A 15,293-nucleotide genomic window follows, 5' to 3' on the forward strand; every position below is an offset into this window, starting at 1 on the left:
CCATGCTACTCAAGAAAAGGTTGATAAGCTTCTTGAAAAAGCTGAAAAGCTAGATATGGAGACCAAGCTTGACAAAAAGAGGTTTATCAGACCTATTTCTGAAAAGGTTGAAGCCATTGAGAAGATTCAAGAGAAGCAACAGGCCCAAATTGCTGAGGTCCTGCAAAATCAAGCTTCTCAAAAAGCTCAATTGGATGAACTCCAATCTTCAGTTGAACTTCTTCTCTCTCTCTCTCTTATTAACTGATGATGCGAAAAAGGAGGAGAAGAGAGTTAAGTCCAAATGCTCTGATGATCAAGTACTGAAGAAGAAAGATGATGAAGCTGATGACCAGGGAAACCCTAGCAAGGGTAGAGGTCAAGTTCAAGGTAAAGAGCACAACAAGGTTTCTTCAAGGAAACTAATTACTGATGCAAACAAATCTTCTATTCAAAAGAAGACAAGTTCTGAAGCTGCTAAAACTCAAGATCTGATAGCAAGTGCTGATAATCGAAATCTAATATCAAGTTCTGATGAGCAAAATCTGATGACAAAGAATGATGTTCTGATACAAGGTGGAAGTCAAGATTCTCAAAAGTTTATGCAAACTCTGAAGCTCAAGGGGAAGCAGACAACAGTCTACAACAAAGATCCCAAGATTCAGACACTTGATGAAGAAATTGCTAGAAGATTATTTCTGAAACATAATCTAGGAATGGACTTGGATAATCTCAAGGAGGAAGAAGCTAGGTTTAAAGCTGAAAAGACAAATCTAAAGCCAAAAGCTTCTGTTGCAAAGAAACCTCCAAGGCCTAAGGAAAAAGGCATCGTGATCAAGGAGAAGTCAAATACTGAGGAATCAAAGCCCAAAATAAGATCACAATCTGAGATTGATCCAAAAGACAAAGGGAAGGAAAAAGTTGATGAACCAACCAAGCCACTGGAGATGAAAATTCCTCAAATTCTGATAAAACCAGTGTGCAAAATGGTTCAAGTTACTGATGACACTCTTGCTGAAGATGAAGATGTTCAAACTCTAAAAAGAAGGAAGATTTCTGAAGAATCAAAGACAACCTCTAACAAGGCTCAAGTTGTTTAGAGTGAAGAACTTTAAGCTACAACAAAAACAACAAGTTCTGATAAAGTCATCAAGATATCAACCTCTGACAATGCTTAAGTTGATTTAGACAAGATGGAAGTAGCAGATAAAAAGAAACTTCTGTGGAAAAATGTCATACCGTCGAATCCAAAGAAAAGCCAATTGTTGTCTACTTTCATGACTATTGAGTTAAATTCTAGAGAAGCAAGAGACATGGTTGGGCTAGGTTCTGATGAAGCTAAGATCAAAACAAGAGTTGAAGTTGCTACTAGAGATCCATTTCTATTGACTGACAGACCTCTTGAAGATGTTACACAGAAACACCTTGATAAGGTTATCTCTGTTCAAGTGGTACTTGATGCTCATGACAAGCATAATGTCAAGGAAAATATGATTCTATTTCTTGAAGATGGAAGGACATATCAGATGTCAGAATCAGATGTGCTAAACAAATCACTGAAAGAACTTAAATTCTTTTATTACCTTATAGAGGTAAAGTCTAATATTACCAGGAGATGGTCAAATTTCATATTGAAGACCATCAGAGATAAAGCAAGAATTTCTGTTTCAAGGGTTACAGAATTCATTCCTAATATTGTTGAAGATTATGGAAGTAAGATTCCAATGAAGAAGGATTCTGCTACACTTGAAGTGATTCTGAAAGGGAAATGTCTATGCTACAATGAAGATTCTTCTCATCCAAAGGTAATAAGACTGAATGATGGTTTAGAAAGAAACCATATCTCTGCTTTAAGGACTGCAATCTACCAGATTGGAAGTCAGAATTAAGAGATGAAGCAAGTCAAGACTATAATATCTCAAGTCCTGAGGATTAAAGAAGAAAAGCTGATATCAAGCTTTGTAAAGAATCATTATGGATTCAAATTGACTCAGTGAGATTGGTAAAAGCTACACGAACTGTAAGTTGTAGTTAGTTATCTAGTTAAACTCTTATTTGCATTTGTACTTAAATGTTTTTGACATCATCAAATCTATTAACTTGTATATTTTGCATAATTTACAAGTTGGGGGAGATTGTTAGATATATTTGAGATGTCATGTCTAATATGATTCATGTTTAGTTTTCATATCTTAACAAATAGGACATATCAGGACTTACTGAAATTAGGACTTACTGGAAGTCAGAACTTAATATCAGAACTTAAGGTCATATCAGAACTTAAGTGCGGGAAGACTTACAATTAAGGAAGGAAGCTGATTTAAAGGAGAAGATCTAAACTAAAACAAAAGAAGATATGCATGGAAAGAGTTAGAAGACCGGAAGACTTGTAGAAGATATCTGATTGATATATTTTAGGAGACAGAATTGTATTCCATATCAATTAGAAGTTATCTTGTAACTGTGTACTATATAAACACAGACTTAGGGTTTACACTATATGTGTTATCATTATCGAGAAGATTATACATTGTAACCTAGCAGCTCTTAGTGATATTTGTTCATCACTAAGAGAGAACAACAGTTCTTATTGTAATAGAGTTTATTCAATATACTTAGTCTTTGTTACATACTTGTGTTAAATCGATTTGATTGTATAAATACTGTATTCAACCCCCTTCTACAGTGTTATCTGACCTAACATACTTACTAGCTTAAATCCCGTGTGATGCATGAGTTTCCGTTAATATTTAATTTTTTTATTTATCCCGTCATATTATAGTTTTAAAATGATTCATATAAATATATAATAATAATAAATTTATAAAAAATATAATAGGATAACTTATGGTCGTAGTTTAATAGGATAAATATACTAAATCTAGTAGTTTAACAATTTAGTAGTTTAGCGGATATATAACACTATTTTTTTAGTTTTTTAATAATATGATAAGTTGTGGTTGTAGTTTAGTAGAATAAGTAGACTATGTGTGTAGTAGTTTAATAATTTAGTAGTTTAGGGGATATATAACACTATTTATTTATTATTTTACTAACCAAAATTATGGAATAACCATTGAACCAAATTATACCCGATTCCGGTTATTATAGTAATTATAGATTATAGATATCACACATAACACACAATAAGTTAGCACCTTTATACGCTTTATACTTTTGATTAACTCGTCACTTTACACATAGCAAGTAATCATGTATTCACATAATCTGACACACTTCATTTATAACCAAATCTCATTAAATCATATCGTCTATAATCCTGATACATATCTATAATTTCTTTCAAAAATTGGGCATGACGTATTCGTTAATACGCTATCACTTTTCTCAACAATAACAATCAACCACAACATTTATCCACTTATACTTATAAAACGTAACATGCAATTCAACTTTTTCGATTACCAAACTAACGACTTAACATACTGAATCAAAACCATAACATGCAACTCGATTTCAAGGATTCACTTCTTATTTTCTTTAAAACCGAATATAAACCTTTATAATTAAATTCAAAATCACATCTTATACATGCAAATTCCATCTTAACATATAATCCAACTCGCAAATCACAAAATCTATACTCAAATCATATCGAAACCTCGAAACAACACCAAACTACATACGATTTCAACTATAATTCCTTAAACCATCAATATTAACACATTCAACATATCACATACAATTAAAAATCATTTGAACTAAACTCACATACAAAAAATTAACATAACCGAATTTAATCAATTAATTCGAACCAATCACGATTTCGAAACCGAAAATTAACATGCAACTATTCAAAAGTAGGATTTTAAATTTCTAGAACTCAGGCATAGCATCATCATTCACTACCGGCTCACCGGAGTTCATCTCTAGTGGCAGTAAGGGTTCGGGGTTGCCAAGTTCGGCCCCCAACTCAAAACCTCGCCGATTTTCTTCAAAAATTCAACACCAATTCAACATGCAAGCATTAATCGACTAGTTCATGCACATTCAAAAGAAAATCCGAATCAAAACAAGAAACCGAAAGGATTTCATCATCCGAACCAAACACACAAGCACCCACATATACATGCAACTATATATATGTATATAAAGAAGGCAAGGGAAGCTCAAATCCTAGCTTGGATTAGAGTTTTTCCAAGAAAATCAAAGAAACCCAGAAGAGAAAAAGATACCGAGAGCAAGAGAGAGAGAGGATGGGGAGAAAAAGAGAGGGGGAGTGTATATATATAAGCTAGGGGCAAAATGGTAAACTCTCCATTTTGTTTCGTTTTCTTTTTTTTTTTATACAAAATCCTAGAATTACAATGCAACAATATAAAAAAAGTTTTATAAATTATAGAAATGACATAACTCTAATTTTCAAAATAAATATTAGGAAATTAGCTCTTTCCCTGTATTTTAAAATAATTTTTGAGCAAACGGATTAATTTCTATGGATTTTACAGATAAATCACCAATAATAGAATAAACTCTGAAAAAATCAATTTAAAATATTAGAACATCAGAATAAATCCATTTATCATTTTTATATAGTCTCTAGAACTATTCTAGAGATAATAAAATAAAATTTCACACTTTGATCATTCTCTGATAATTTATAAAAATATATAACGATCAAATAATCCTTATTTTTACCAAATAAAATATTTTAAAAAATCTTTAAAACTCCCGAATCACAAACGTAAACATCCACGAACATATATCCACGTAATGACACTAATCAAAACTTATGATCAGATACTTTCACACATAATTCTATTATATATATTTGTATAAGATATTGGACACTTTAAAATAACGATCCGATTCACATCTCGAATCTAAATAATCATAGATACACGAAATACTCAATATTTCCATAAACTTAACACAACCCACATATTATCTCATTCTTAATCCCTTTCATTTAATCCATCTTTCATATAACATGTCCCGTTATACTTGACGGCCCGACAACCACTGACTCATTTATGCTTTTCAAAACATAACTTATGCCTTTTACTGACTCATCAAACTGAAACGAGACATTTTACATTCTCTTTTACTATTTCACAGAAATTACACATAAGTCACAAAATTATATACTTTATATTTATAATCATAAGTCCACATAATTCCCAATATATCTCAGAATTATATTTTATTCTTATAATTACATTGCGAAAATTCCAGTCGTTACAGATATAATATTTCTTGTTATATTTTTCTTCTTTGTACTTCACAATCAATATTATTTTGTTACAATAATTTTGACAAAGTTTTTTTTTCTTAATTAATCAATCAGATTAACCCAACCCAACCCATCACACAATTAATAGAGTTGAGTTTCATAATTTTTTTAAATTAATGAATTGATATTTTTCTAACCCGTACCAAATGGGTTGGGTCACTATAAGAGCAAAACCGGTCCAACCCGGCCCACGGGCAACTCTACTCACGAGTCATATTAATTAAAAAAAAAGCTGATTTGAATTTTTTAGGTTCATGATGGACCGATGAAGCCCGTTTCGGTGTACTAGCATCTGTTCTGGATTGGGCCTGACCATCATTTTTATAAAACCCATATACCCACGCCCATGCTTTGAATTAGGGATATATAATTCATATTTATGTTCGTTGATACGTGGTTCATGGTGTATAAATTCATTCTGAATTGTGCAGCACTTGTGAAATCATCATCAAAGATATCATCAAATTAAGGGTATGTGCAAATTTTGTTAACCTTTTGTTATCCAATTAGCTTTTTATCTTGGCTAATCATCTGTTGTTCTGTGTTGATTATCTCGTTTTTGTGTAGTTGCTCATCTTGAACTTAGAAGTTCCATGTTGTGTTTTCAATGAATTGTTTTTATGGCAGGGTGTTTAATTGTTGAATATTGTTACAGCTTAGTGAAATTGAAATTGTTGTATGCATGATAAGATAGAAACTGAATAGGATCCTCTCTCATTAGATAAGTCTGGCTAAAAGTTGTTTGTAGTAGGTGTTTAGTTACAGGTTTGGTAAAAAAAATCCGTTGAGGACTTGACAAAGGATGTCCCTATTTTGCTATAACGTGAATCTTTAGAGTTCTAGTAAATTGATAGAAGAGTTGGATTAGAGATAAATATTTGTTAGCGAGTATTTTTTACGTGTAACAAAGACCGTGTAGGATCTTCATACAACAGTAGTAGCTTCACTAGTTCAACTGATATTATTGAATCACATCTGTTGAAAACCTGCTCCTCCGAGTTGATGTTGTCCCTGTTTGGATGGCTGTGGCCATTCAGACCTTTATTTGATGAAGAGTTCTTTAGTTTTTAATTCCGGCATTAAAATTGATGTAACGGAATAGAATTTCTTTGAGCTGAGTACATCAAACTTTAACGTTAACCTTATGTCGGTACTTTGTATAGTTTAAAGCATCAACATATAGATGCAGTAGTTGTAATCAATACTCGATAATATCTATGTTGGTATATCTCATATTCTCGTCCTGAGATGTAGACCTATTGTACTTATGTTCATTGGCCTTAATGTAGTGTTTGGAGTATGGAAGGGAGAAATCGTGTGCCTCGCCATTATGAACCCTATCGAGGTCATCGTGATGATCCACGAGTTCTCTTGCATCGAGGCCCGGGACCCCTACCACCTCATCCTGCTGCTCTAGAGGAGGAAATTGAACTCCAGCATAGAGATATTCAAAGAATTCTTGCTGAAAATAGGCATGTCATAGATGAAAATGTAATCCTTCAAAGGGATTTGGCTGCAGTCAATGATGAGATGAATAGATTAGGTCAGATGATACCTAAACTACGTGCTGAAAAAGATGCTCAAACTGGAGAATTAGTGGAAAGAGGATTAAAGCTTGAAACTGAGCTTCGTGACATTGAGCCATTGAGGGGAGAGGTAGTTCAGTTGAGGGCTGAAGCTCAAAAGTTAAATTCCGTTCGACAAGATTTGGTAACAAAAGTTCAAAACCTTACGAAGGACGTTACCAAAGTTAAATCTGAGAATCAACAGATATTTGCGATGAGGAATGACGTTGATGGAATGCGTAAAGAACTAATGGAAGCCAGGTTTGAAATTCTTATAGGTTATGCTTTTTTTTTGTGATGGAGTTGCTACCACCTAGTAGGACCATATTAAAATAAGATCTATCATGGGGTTTTATCTTACTATTTGCTACCCTTACTTGACCGCAATTTTTGTAGGAGAGCTATTGACTTTGAGAAGAAAGCAAATGAAGAGCAAACTGAACAAAAGCAAGTGATGGAGAAAAACCTTATTACCCTGGCCCGGGAAGTAGAGAAGCTGCGAGCTGAGCAACTGAGTCTAGATCGGAGAGGTAGAGGTCAGTTCCTGCCCCTATGTACCCACCCTTTCTCTTTTGTTTGTTGATTAAGAGTGTAATTTGTTTTTTATTTTTTTGCTCTCACTTTTCTCAAATCTTGCCAGGTGCTGGAAGTTATGGAATATTGAATGGAAGCCCTGAGACGAGGTATGCAACTGGTGCATATGGCGATGTCTATGGTGGTGGAACGTGGGGAGCGTATGACAGCCGTGGCTCTACCCGTCGCTGATCCTAAAATACTGCAATTGGCTCCGTTTCGTGGTGTTTGTGTTTGCATTATCTAGAAGGTGGCTTTAGAACCTATATAACTATTGGGAAATTATCCACAGGCAACTTGGCTGGGATACACCAGCCGCAATATTACATTGCGGGCTGCCGCAATGTTTCATTGCGGAGGGTGAGTGTACCCGCAATGAAACAATGCGGCTGCTGTATCCCATCCAACGGTGGCTGGAGATCAGTTCCCATAACTATTTTCTGGATATCTTTCCTGAAATGTACCAGAAGTCCAGAACTAGGAGCTGATGCTAGTTGCTCTAGTTTACACATCTCAATGAATGTCTGGTGTAATCTTCCTAAATGTATAATCTTGTAGCTTAAATCTATCAGCAATTTCATTTATATTTTGCTACTATTTGCCCCAGTGCCAGTGTCATTGGGTTGAAAACGTTACTCATCTGGCAGTTTGCTAATCGATGCAATATAATGTAGTGGCACCTTTCATCCATTTCCCATCAAAGATATGTGCTGTTGGCCTGTTGACACGGGAATTGAGGATTAGTATTTGAGCATGTCAGGTATTTTTTCCACGACTCAATAGGGATGTATTTGTCTAAGCAATGCAATTATATTTGTACAAAATCCGAGTCAAGCAACTTCTCTGATCCTTTTTTTTGTTGAGATTAAAACACTAGTGTTAATTTACCTGATCATTGATGTGACTGTAACTATGCTCTCATAAACACTATCTTATACCCGGCACACTTCTATATAGATTTCTGCTCGAACTTAAAGATTCTAATGTAAGAAGCCTTAGAGGTAGCATTTGATTGCATGAAAGTCGGGCATAAATTTAAGCCATAAATTTCAAATTGAAAACATAACGAAATAAAATAATCTGGTAATTTTTGATTTATTGTTACGGGGATTTGACCTCAAACTCTGATATTATAACTTTGTATATGTAAAAGTGATCCACATGTATCAGGATCTTGCATATGGTCTAAAAAAGTCTGACCTCCGTAGTGCCTGCTGCAATAAAAACGTATCTTGAATCATAATTTTTTGTTTTTATTTAGATAAGAAATGATATATATTTATAAGTTGCTAGTCAGTGATACAGTGGATTTTTGTGTATCCTGATATATGGCAATTAGGGGTGATCGCGGTTCGATTTAAACCGCATAATCCGCATAACCGAACCAATATTAAATCGACCCAAATCGAAACTGAAATATGCTGTGCTATTACGGTTCAACTATTTTAAAAATCCGCTGGTTATGGTTTGGTTTTGGTTTAACCTTAACTCAACCCGCTTCCAATCCGAACCGAGTCAATATATTTACATACCTAAATATATATACACGCACGATATTACAATTATGATTATATAATGTAAACACATTTTATCCTATAATAAATAACTAAATTCATGTTAAATCTTATCAGATAATCACGAATTTATTTTACATTTCAATAGATTGTGAATTGCTTTCCTCTAAAAATAATGTTGAAAACTTTTTAATTTATTTTACATTAAACATTTATTCTTACAACTAATTGATCAACAATGTTATTAGACATTAATCATTTACAATTAATATGAGGGATATACTTTATTATGAAAGAATACATAATTATTTATTTATTACGTAAATTGAGAAAGAAGAAATGTTACTTTATTTCATGAGTTTACTGATAAAAAATGTCATAAACCGCCAAAAGCCGTTAAATCAAACCGAATAAAACCGCATCGAGTGGTTTGGTGTTATCGGGATTCGGGTTACGAGTTTCGGGTTGATTTGATTTTTTTTAAAACCGCAATTATGCGGTTTGGTTTCGGTTTAACATACAAACCTGATGGCGATCACCCCTAATGGCAATGCCGCCTCCATTTATTCTCAAGCAAGAGATGACTCGAATCAGTACAATAAACATTCACAAATTTTATCTAGATAACTGTTATAGCTTGGACTTGGAAGAGGATAAGTACCATCAACCCAGTTTACCTCGTGAGGAACATCAACAGGGTATCTATGTATGCAATCAAGCCATGGTCCATCTATTGGCGTTTTGATAGTTCTGTTACATCCCCAAACAGCGCTGTTGTACTTAAACCCGCTTCCGAACCCTATCTGCCAAACCCTGTCACCCTTTTTCATCCTTCCCTTGGACTCCATATAGCTAAGCTCGTACCACAATGACGACGATGATATGTTTCGAAACCGGTGTAATGTCATCGTTGAGGCCTCGACGTTCTCTGTGGATAGCTGCAGGCCATTCTGCAGCTCATCAATTACAGCACGTCCTCCAGAATGAATACAGAAGTGCTCGACTGCCAGTTTGAAGTCTGGAATATAGGGCTTCCACCCAAGGTTAAAGATTTTTCGACCAATGAAGTTTATACCAAAGAGAAGTTGTTCGGATGCAGGAAGAACAAGAGGCCCAAGGGTTGTAATATTTGACTTCAACACTTCACCAGCTATCGTCATTAGCTCCTTCGACAGCGTCACCCCTAATTTCCCCTCTATATCTTCTTCTTGAAAAGCGCATCCGTAAGCTCTATCATCAGCGCCCTTATGGGTACGGACTATGTGGAGGAGTCTGTATTTGGCTCTATGGCGAAAAGATTTTCTGTTTGATAAAAGAATGGCTGTACTTCCCATACGGAACAAACAGTAAGTGACAAGCATAGCTTTTGCTTCGGATTAATGCCCTTGAATTTTGCTTCGGTGGGTGAAGCAAAGAGGCCTAACATGAGCATGGCCTGGCAAAATATTGCAAAATGTCGCTGCATTTTTAAAGCCATTTTAATGATTTTACTTATGGAGGTCTCCAATGTCGTGGTTTTGCCCTCGGAACCTCTGTTCCAAGTTCCAAGGGTGAAGACCTAAAATCTGCAAAATGGTTTTTGAAAAATGAATGCAATTTCTAATTATGCATATTTAAAGGAATGCAAATTTACAGTTAGGCGTAAGGATTTCTGCACTCACAATAACAGCATTGCAGTTAGCATGAGCTTGAAAGAGGTCACCAACCAAATCTACAGCTATTACACTACCACTACAGCCCATTCCAGAAAGATTGAAGCTCTTTATGTCGCCTCTCATTTTATACTTATTGATCACCATATCTGTTAGTGTTGGTTTAAGTACGCAACTGCTGCCGTTTACTACAAGTACATCTATGTGTTCAGGATCAATCCCAGTCTTCTCAAATAATGAATCCGTTGCTGAGAAAATAACCATCTTGGCCTCGTCCCTTGCAGTTTTCAATGTAATTTTTTGGTGGCATATAGTGTAATGCATCAGGCAAATAAGTGTCTTCACCAAGGCCAGAGCGTTCCAAAACTCTTAGCAGAAAATTGAGAGTTTTTGGATCGAAGCTCATATTGATTTTTGAGTGTTCAATGAAAGCTGCAGAACTAAGCCGGCAGCTCTTAGGTTGCTTATAACAGGCAACGTCAACTAGGTATACTCTGCGAGGCTTGGACATGAAATAGATGGTCGATATGAAGATGACAACTAAGAAGGAACACTGTATTTTGATCAGATCAATGTAAAGAGAATTCCATATGGACAGAATTTCATGGGGCCCGAATCTAAGTACTTCGATTGATACAGTTAACATGATGGTTATGAGCATTATGGACTGAAATCCTAGTTGTGCATAGCATTACAGAATTCGAAGAATTGTGTACTTGAGACATCTGTAATGTGTATGAATGATAGCCTTTTCATGTGGCTATGATATGTTATAGATTTTAAAAGGCTTCAGAGCAGCATGGTAGTTAATTCGGGTTAATAAGCCTGGTAAATGAAGTTCATACATCCCTTAATGCACACTTTGTTGGTTGGACTGTTACAACGGTCCAGACTTCTGGTCCAGTTCAGTACAATCTCAACTCAACATGTGAAGGAGAGTATACAAGACTATTTTAAGCTAGTTTCACCTTGTTAAGTCAGTTCAATCGTTTTACAAAACCCTACGAGAAGCTTACTGTCATATATTTTCTGTTCATTTTTTCTTTGTGTTATTCAATAACTATCTAATATTAATCTTTATCTTTACGGTCCTGATTCCTGAAGCAGAACTAGCAATCAATGGCTGTCTAAATGAAGGTACGGTCTCAATGTTACATCTATTCAATGTTATATCTAATTGTCATCGCAAATTGCAAAATGTTAATCTTGCTGGTTGAAGAAATCGGATCTTAATATTGACGTATAAGAATAGAAAACTTTATGTATAAGTCCATAAACTGTGTAAGAAACAAGAAAGCTGTAGATAGACCTAAATGTGTAAGCACCTACAGAGACCTCAAAAAATACTAGAAATTAGAATTTAATACAAACTGGTAGATCAACATGTTACGACATTAGATGAGACTACTCATTTACCTGCCTTTTATGTAAAAGTATGGTTTCTTTGGCTGGAGCTTGGGAAATGATCTGTCCAACTCCCTCCATTCTAAAACTCAACATAAAAAAATACATTAAAAAACTGGAACTTGATTTTATTCATTTCACTTTACCTTATTTTGTTATATTATTTTATAATCAGTGGATAAAGACACACTTAGCCCTTCATTACACAGCAAATGTAATTAAAGGTGAACCAAACATTAAAGAGGTTGCCAATGAGATTGAGAAGTTTTGAGTGTTTGTGAAAATTTTGTATGCAGCAGAGCTTTGCCACTGGCTAGATTGTTATTACAATTTACAGAGTTGATACTTGGCTCTGCTTTTGCCTTAAAAGTTTGGAGTTCAGCAATAATAAACTTTTCCTCTTAGCAGGAAGTTTGTTGCAGTCAAATTGGTTAAAATGTTGTCAGCAAGGCAAACATCAGGATTTCGTGAAATCTGGTTACCAGTTGAGTACTTCTTTCGGGTCTTTTAGGTTATATATATCTTTGTGGTTTCTCGTGAAATGAAGATCTTAGAATTTACTCAATATATTTAATCAAATTCAAGCTACAAAATCAATCTAATACCATACTTGCTTTACAATTCCAGATTTCTGAATTCGGCAGGTATCAACCAGCAAACGTGAGAATTTGAAATATTAGGCTTTAAAACCTAAAAACATTGTGCACAGAAACAGAATATACACTGATGCAGCCAGTAGGTTACTATGAATATATCTTACATTCTTTTCTAATTTCATTTGCGTCTCGTTCTCATATATTAATGTGTAGACCGGGAAGACATGCCGGGTACTTATCAATGCAATCCATCCATGGTCCTCCTGATGGGGTTTCGACTGTTTCAATGCATTCCCACACGGCGCTGTTACACTTGTACCCACTCCCGAATGATATTTGCAATATCCTCTCACGTTTCTTCATCCTTCCCTTGGCCTCTGAATAGCTCATCACGTACCATAACGATGACGATGACGTATTGCCAAAGCGATGCAGTGTGGACCTTGAGGCCTCCACTTGCTCCATTGATAGCTGCAGGCTGTCCTGCACCCTGTCAATTACAGCACGCCCTCCTGCATGAATACAAAAGTGCTCAAATGCTTGTTTGAAGTCTGGGATATAAGGTCTCCACCTGTGGCTAGCTATCTTCCGAGCAATTAAGTTCACAAGGTAACGTAATTTTTCGGATGCAGGAAGAACAAGAGGACCGAGGGCTGTCAAATTTAGTTTTAAGCCCTCTCCAGCCACGGCCATTAGCTCTTTCGACAGCCATACCCCTAAATTTCCCTCCTGGTCTTCTTTTCGATAAACAACGCAATAATAGGACCTATCATCACTAGCTGTGTTACGACGAAGTAGGTGGAGAAGACGGTATTTGGCCTTAAAATTGCAAAAGGACTTTCTGGTTGAAAAATTAATGGCTGCACCTCCCATCCGTAACAAACAATTTGGAACAAGCATTGACCTTTCTTTCCCTTTGTAATAACCTATTGTTACGAGTTCTGCACTCACGACAACCGCGTTGTAACTCGGGTGATCTTTCTTTCCCTTTGTAATAACCTATTGTTATAGCTCTTTACACCGTCCTTCATTTTGTACTTATTAATCACAACGGACGATAATGACGGAGTTAAAGAGAAAAAACTGGTGTTTACCACAAGTATATCGATGTCCTCGGGGCTGAATCCAGTCTTTAGGAATAATGAGTCCAAAGCTGAGAAAATAACCATCACTGCTGTTGGGCCTGGTCCACTTATGTGGGCTATAATTTTATTAAGCCCAACTAAATAAAAGAAAAAAAAACACAGTAGAATGTCTGAGAAAAAAAAAGAAAAAGGAAATAAAAGAGGGGAGACAAAACGTTTTGTGTAGTAGCGTGAAGTGATTCAAGACGATCCCAGAGGTGGAAGTACTAGCAGCAACAAGGTTGAATCTGTGAATTCTCTACTACAAATCGGTGAGAATATCCAAACTTGGTTTGATGCATTATTAGTGAAATCCACATCTCTGTGAAGATTAATGTTTGTATGTACCTCTAGTATTAACTAGAGAGAAACTTGTATATCCCATTATTTATAGTGGAAGTGTTTTAGTGTGGGGGGTTTACCAGTCACCTCGTGGTTTTTCTCTTCACCTTGGAGGGTTTTCCACGTCAAAAAGCTGGTGTGTTTTTTTTTCTCCTTTGTTGCTGTTATTTTGATCTATATTGCTGTAATTTTCTGTCTGTTTATTGATCGGTGCATCATCCTATTTTACACATAAAGAGGGAGTATAAAGTTTAGTTGCATATAGCTTAGTTTGTTGTTGCTTTAGTTGTTGTCTCTGGTAACCTTTGAGCATTGTTGTTAAAAGTCAGGTGTATCCTAGAAGAGTTTATTACACTCTTTTACTCCCAACAAAGTGGTATCAGAGCCAGGTTGCTAGAAATAAGTTTCTTGTGTGTCAAAAATGGATGGGTCAGATGGAATGATTAGATTGAACTCAACAAATTACTCTATATGGAAGCGTATGATGGAAGACTTGCTCTATTGCAAAGATTTATATAAGCCAGTTACATTAGGTGATCAAAAACCTGATGATATTTCAAGTGAAGATTGGAAAGTTATGCACAGAAAAACTGTTGGATTTATAAGAAGATGGGTTGAATCTACACTACAAGAAAATAATGTTAAATACAACTGATTTAAATTCGACCGGTGTTAAATTCGACCGCAAGCAGTCGAATCCTTTAGACACGGCTAAATTCGACCGGCCTCGGTCGAATTTAAATGGTCGTATTTAAATGGTCGTATTTACAACTAATTTTAACCGAAAATGGTCGAAATTAAAACAGTCGAAATTAAAACGGTCGAATTTAGCCCCTAAATTCAACCAAAAAAAATTTCGGTCGAATTTAGCCCCAATAAAAATTGGAGGGAAAATTCCCGCAAAGTAATTTATTTGGGGCTCCTAAATTCAACCGATTTCGGTCAAATTTTTTACTTAAAATTGGCGGGAAATTTTAAAATTTTTTAAAATAAAAGTGAGAGAAAGTTCCCGCCTTTTTCGAAGTTATATTTCAATGGAATTTGGTTGTATTTAGAATTTTTCAGAATTTTAATTTTTAATAAAAAATTATTTAAATGTTAGTGAATATATTGAAATTATGAATATGGGAGAAAATAAAAGTTATCCAAATAAAAAAATTTAGTTCTTGAAAAAATAAATTATGCTCATTAAGAATTTTCAAATTTCTTTATTTGTTAAAAAAATAAAATTGATGTTAGTTAGTTGCACTAGTCAAACTAATTCTTGACTTTTTAAATGGCAAACCAAAT

General features: G+C 35.1%; 1 protein-coding gene and 2 pseudogenes across 1 annotated transcript; 1 reads left to right on the forward strand and 2 right to left on the reverse strand.

Moving 5' to 3' along the window:
- Positions 1-5,556: 5,556 nt before the first annotated feature.
- Positions 5,557-8,059, forward strand: LOC141669516 (protein FLX-like 3). The gene is made up of 4 exons (XM_074476104.1): positions 5,557-5,704; positions 6,523-7,059; positions 7,195-7,334; positions 7,439-8,059. The coding sequence occupies exons 2-4, from the start codon at positions 6,533-6,535 to the stop codon at positions 7,561-7,563; spliced, it is 792 nt and encodes a 263-aa protein (XP_074332205.1). The 5' UTR covers positions 5,557-5,704; positions 6,523-6,532; the 3' UTR covers positions 7,564-8,059.
- A 1,370-nt stretch (positions 8,060-9,429) lies between these two features.
- On the reverse strand, positions 9,430-11,198 carry LOC141721508 (3-ketoacyl-CoA synthase 6-like; annotated as a pseudogene).
- Positions 11,199-12,585: 1,387 nt separating this feature from the next.
- The window catches only part of LOC141709209 (3-ketoacyl-CoA synthase 6-like), a 39,396-nt pseudogene continuing 36,688 nt past the window's right edge, over positions 12,586-15,293 (reverse strand).

Source organism: Apium graveolens, chromosome 1 (genome assembly GCF_009905375.1).
Source record: "Apium graveolens cultivar Ventura chromosome 1, ASM990537v1, whole genome shotgun sequence".
Lineage (NCBI taxonomy): Eukaryota > Viridiplantae > Streptophyta > Magnoliopsida > Apiales > Apiaceae > Apium > Apium graveolens.

Bases quoted from the DNA above. Each gene is read 5' to 3' on its own strand.
- LOC141669516 (XM_074476104.1), top strand. From the start codon at position 6,533: ATGGAAGGGAGAAATCGTGTGCCTCGCCATTATGAACCCTATCGAGGT. The intron at 7,060-7,194 runs GTTTGAAATTCT...CAATTTTTGTAG, and splicing joins AAAGAACTAATGGAAGCCAG to GAGAGCTATTGACTTTGAGA. The intron at 7,335-7,438 runs GTCAGTTCCTGC...AAATCTTGCCAG, and splicing joins TCTAGATCGGAGAGGTAGAG to GTGCTGGAAGTTATGGAATA.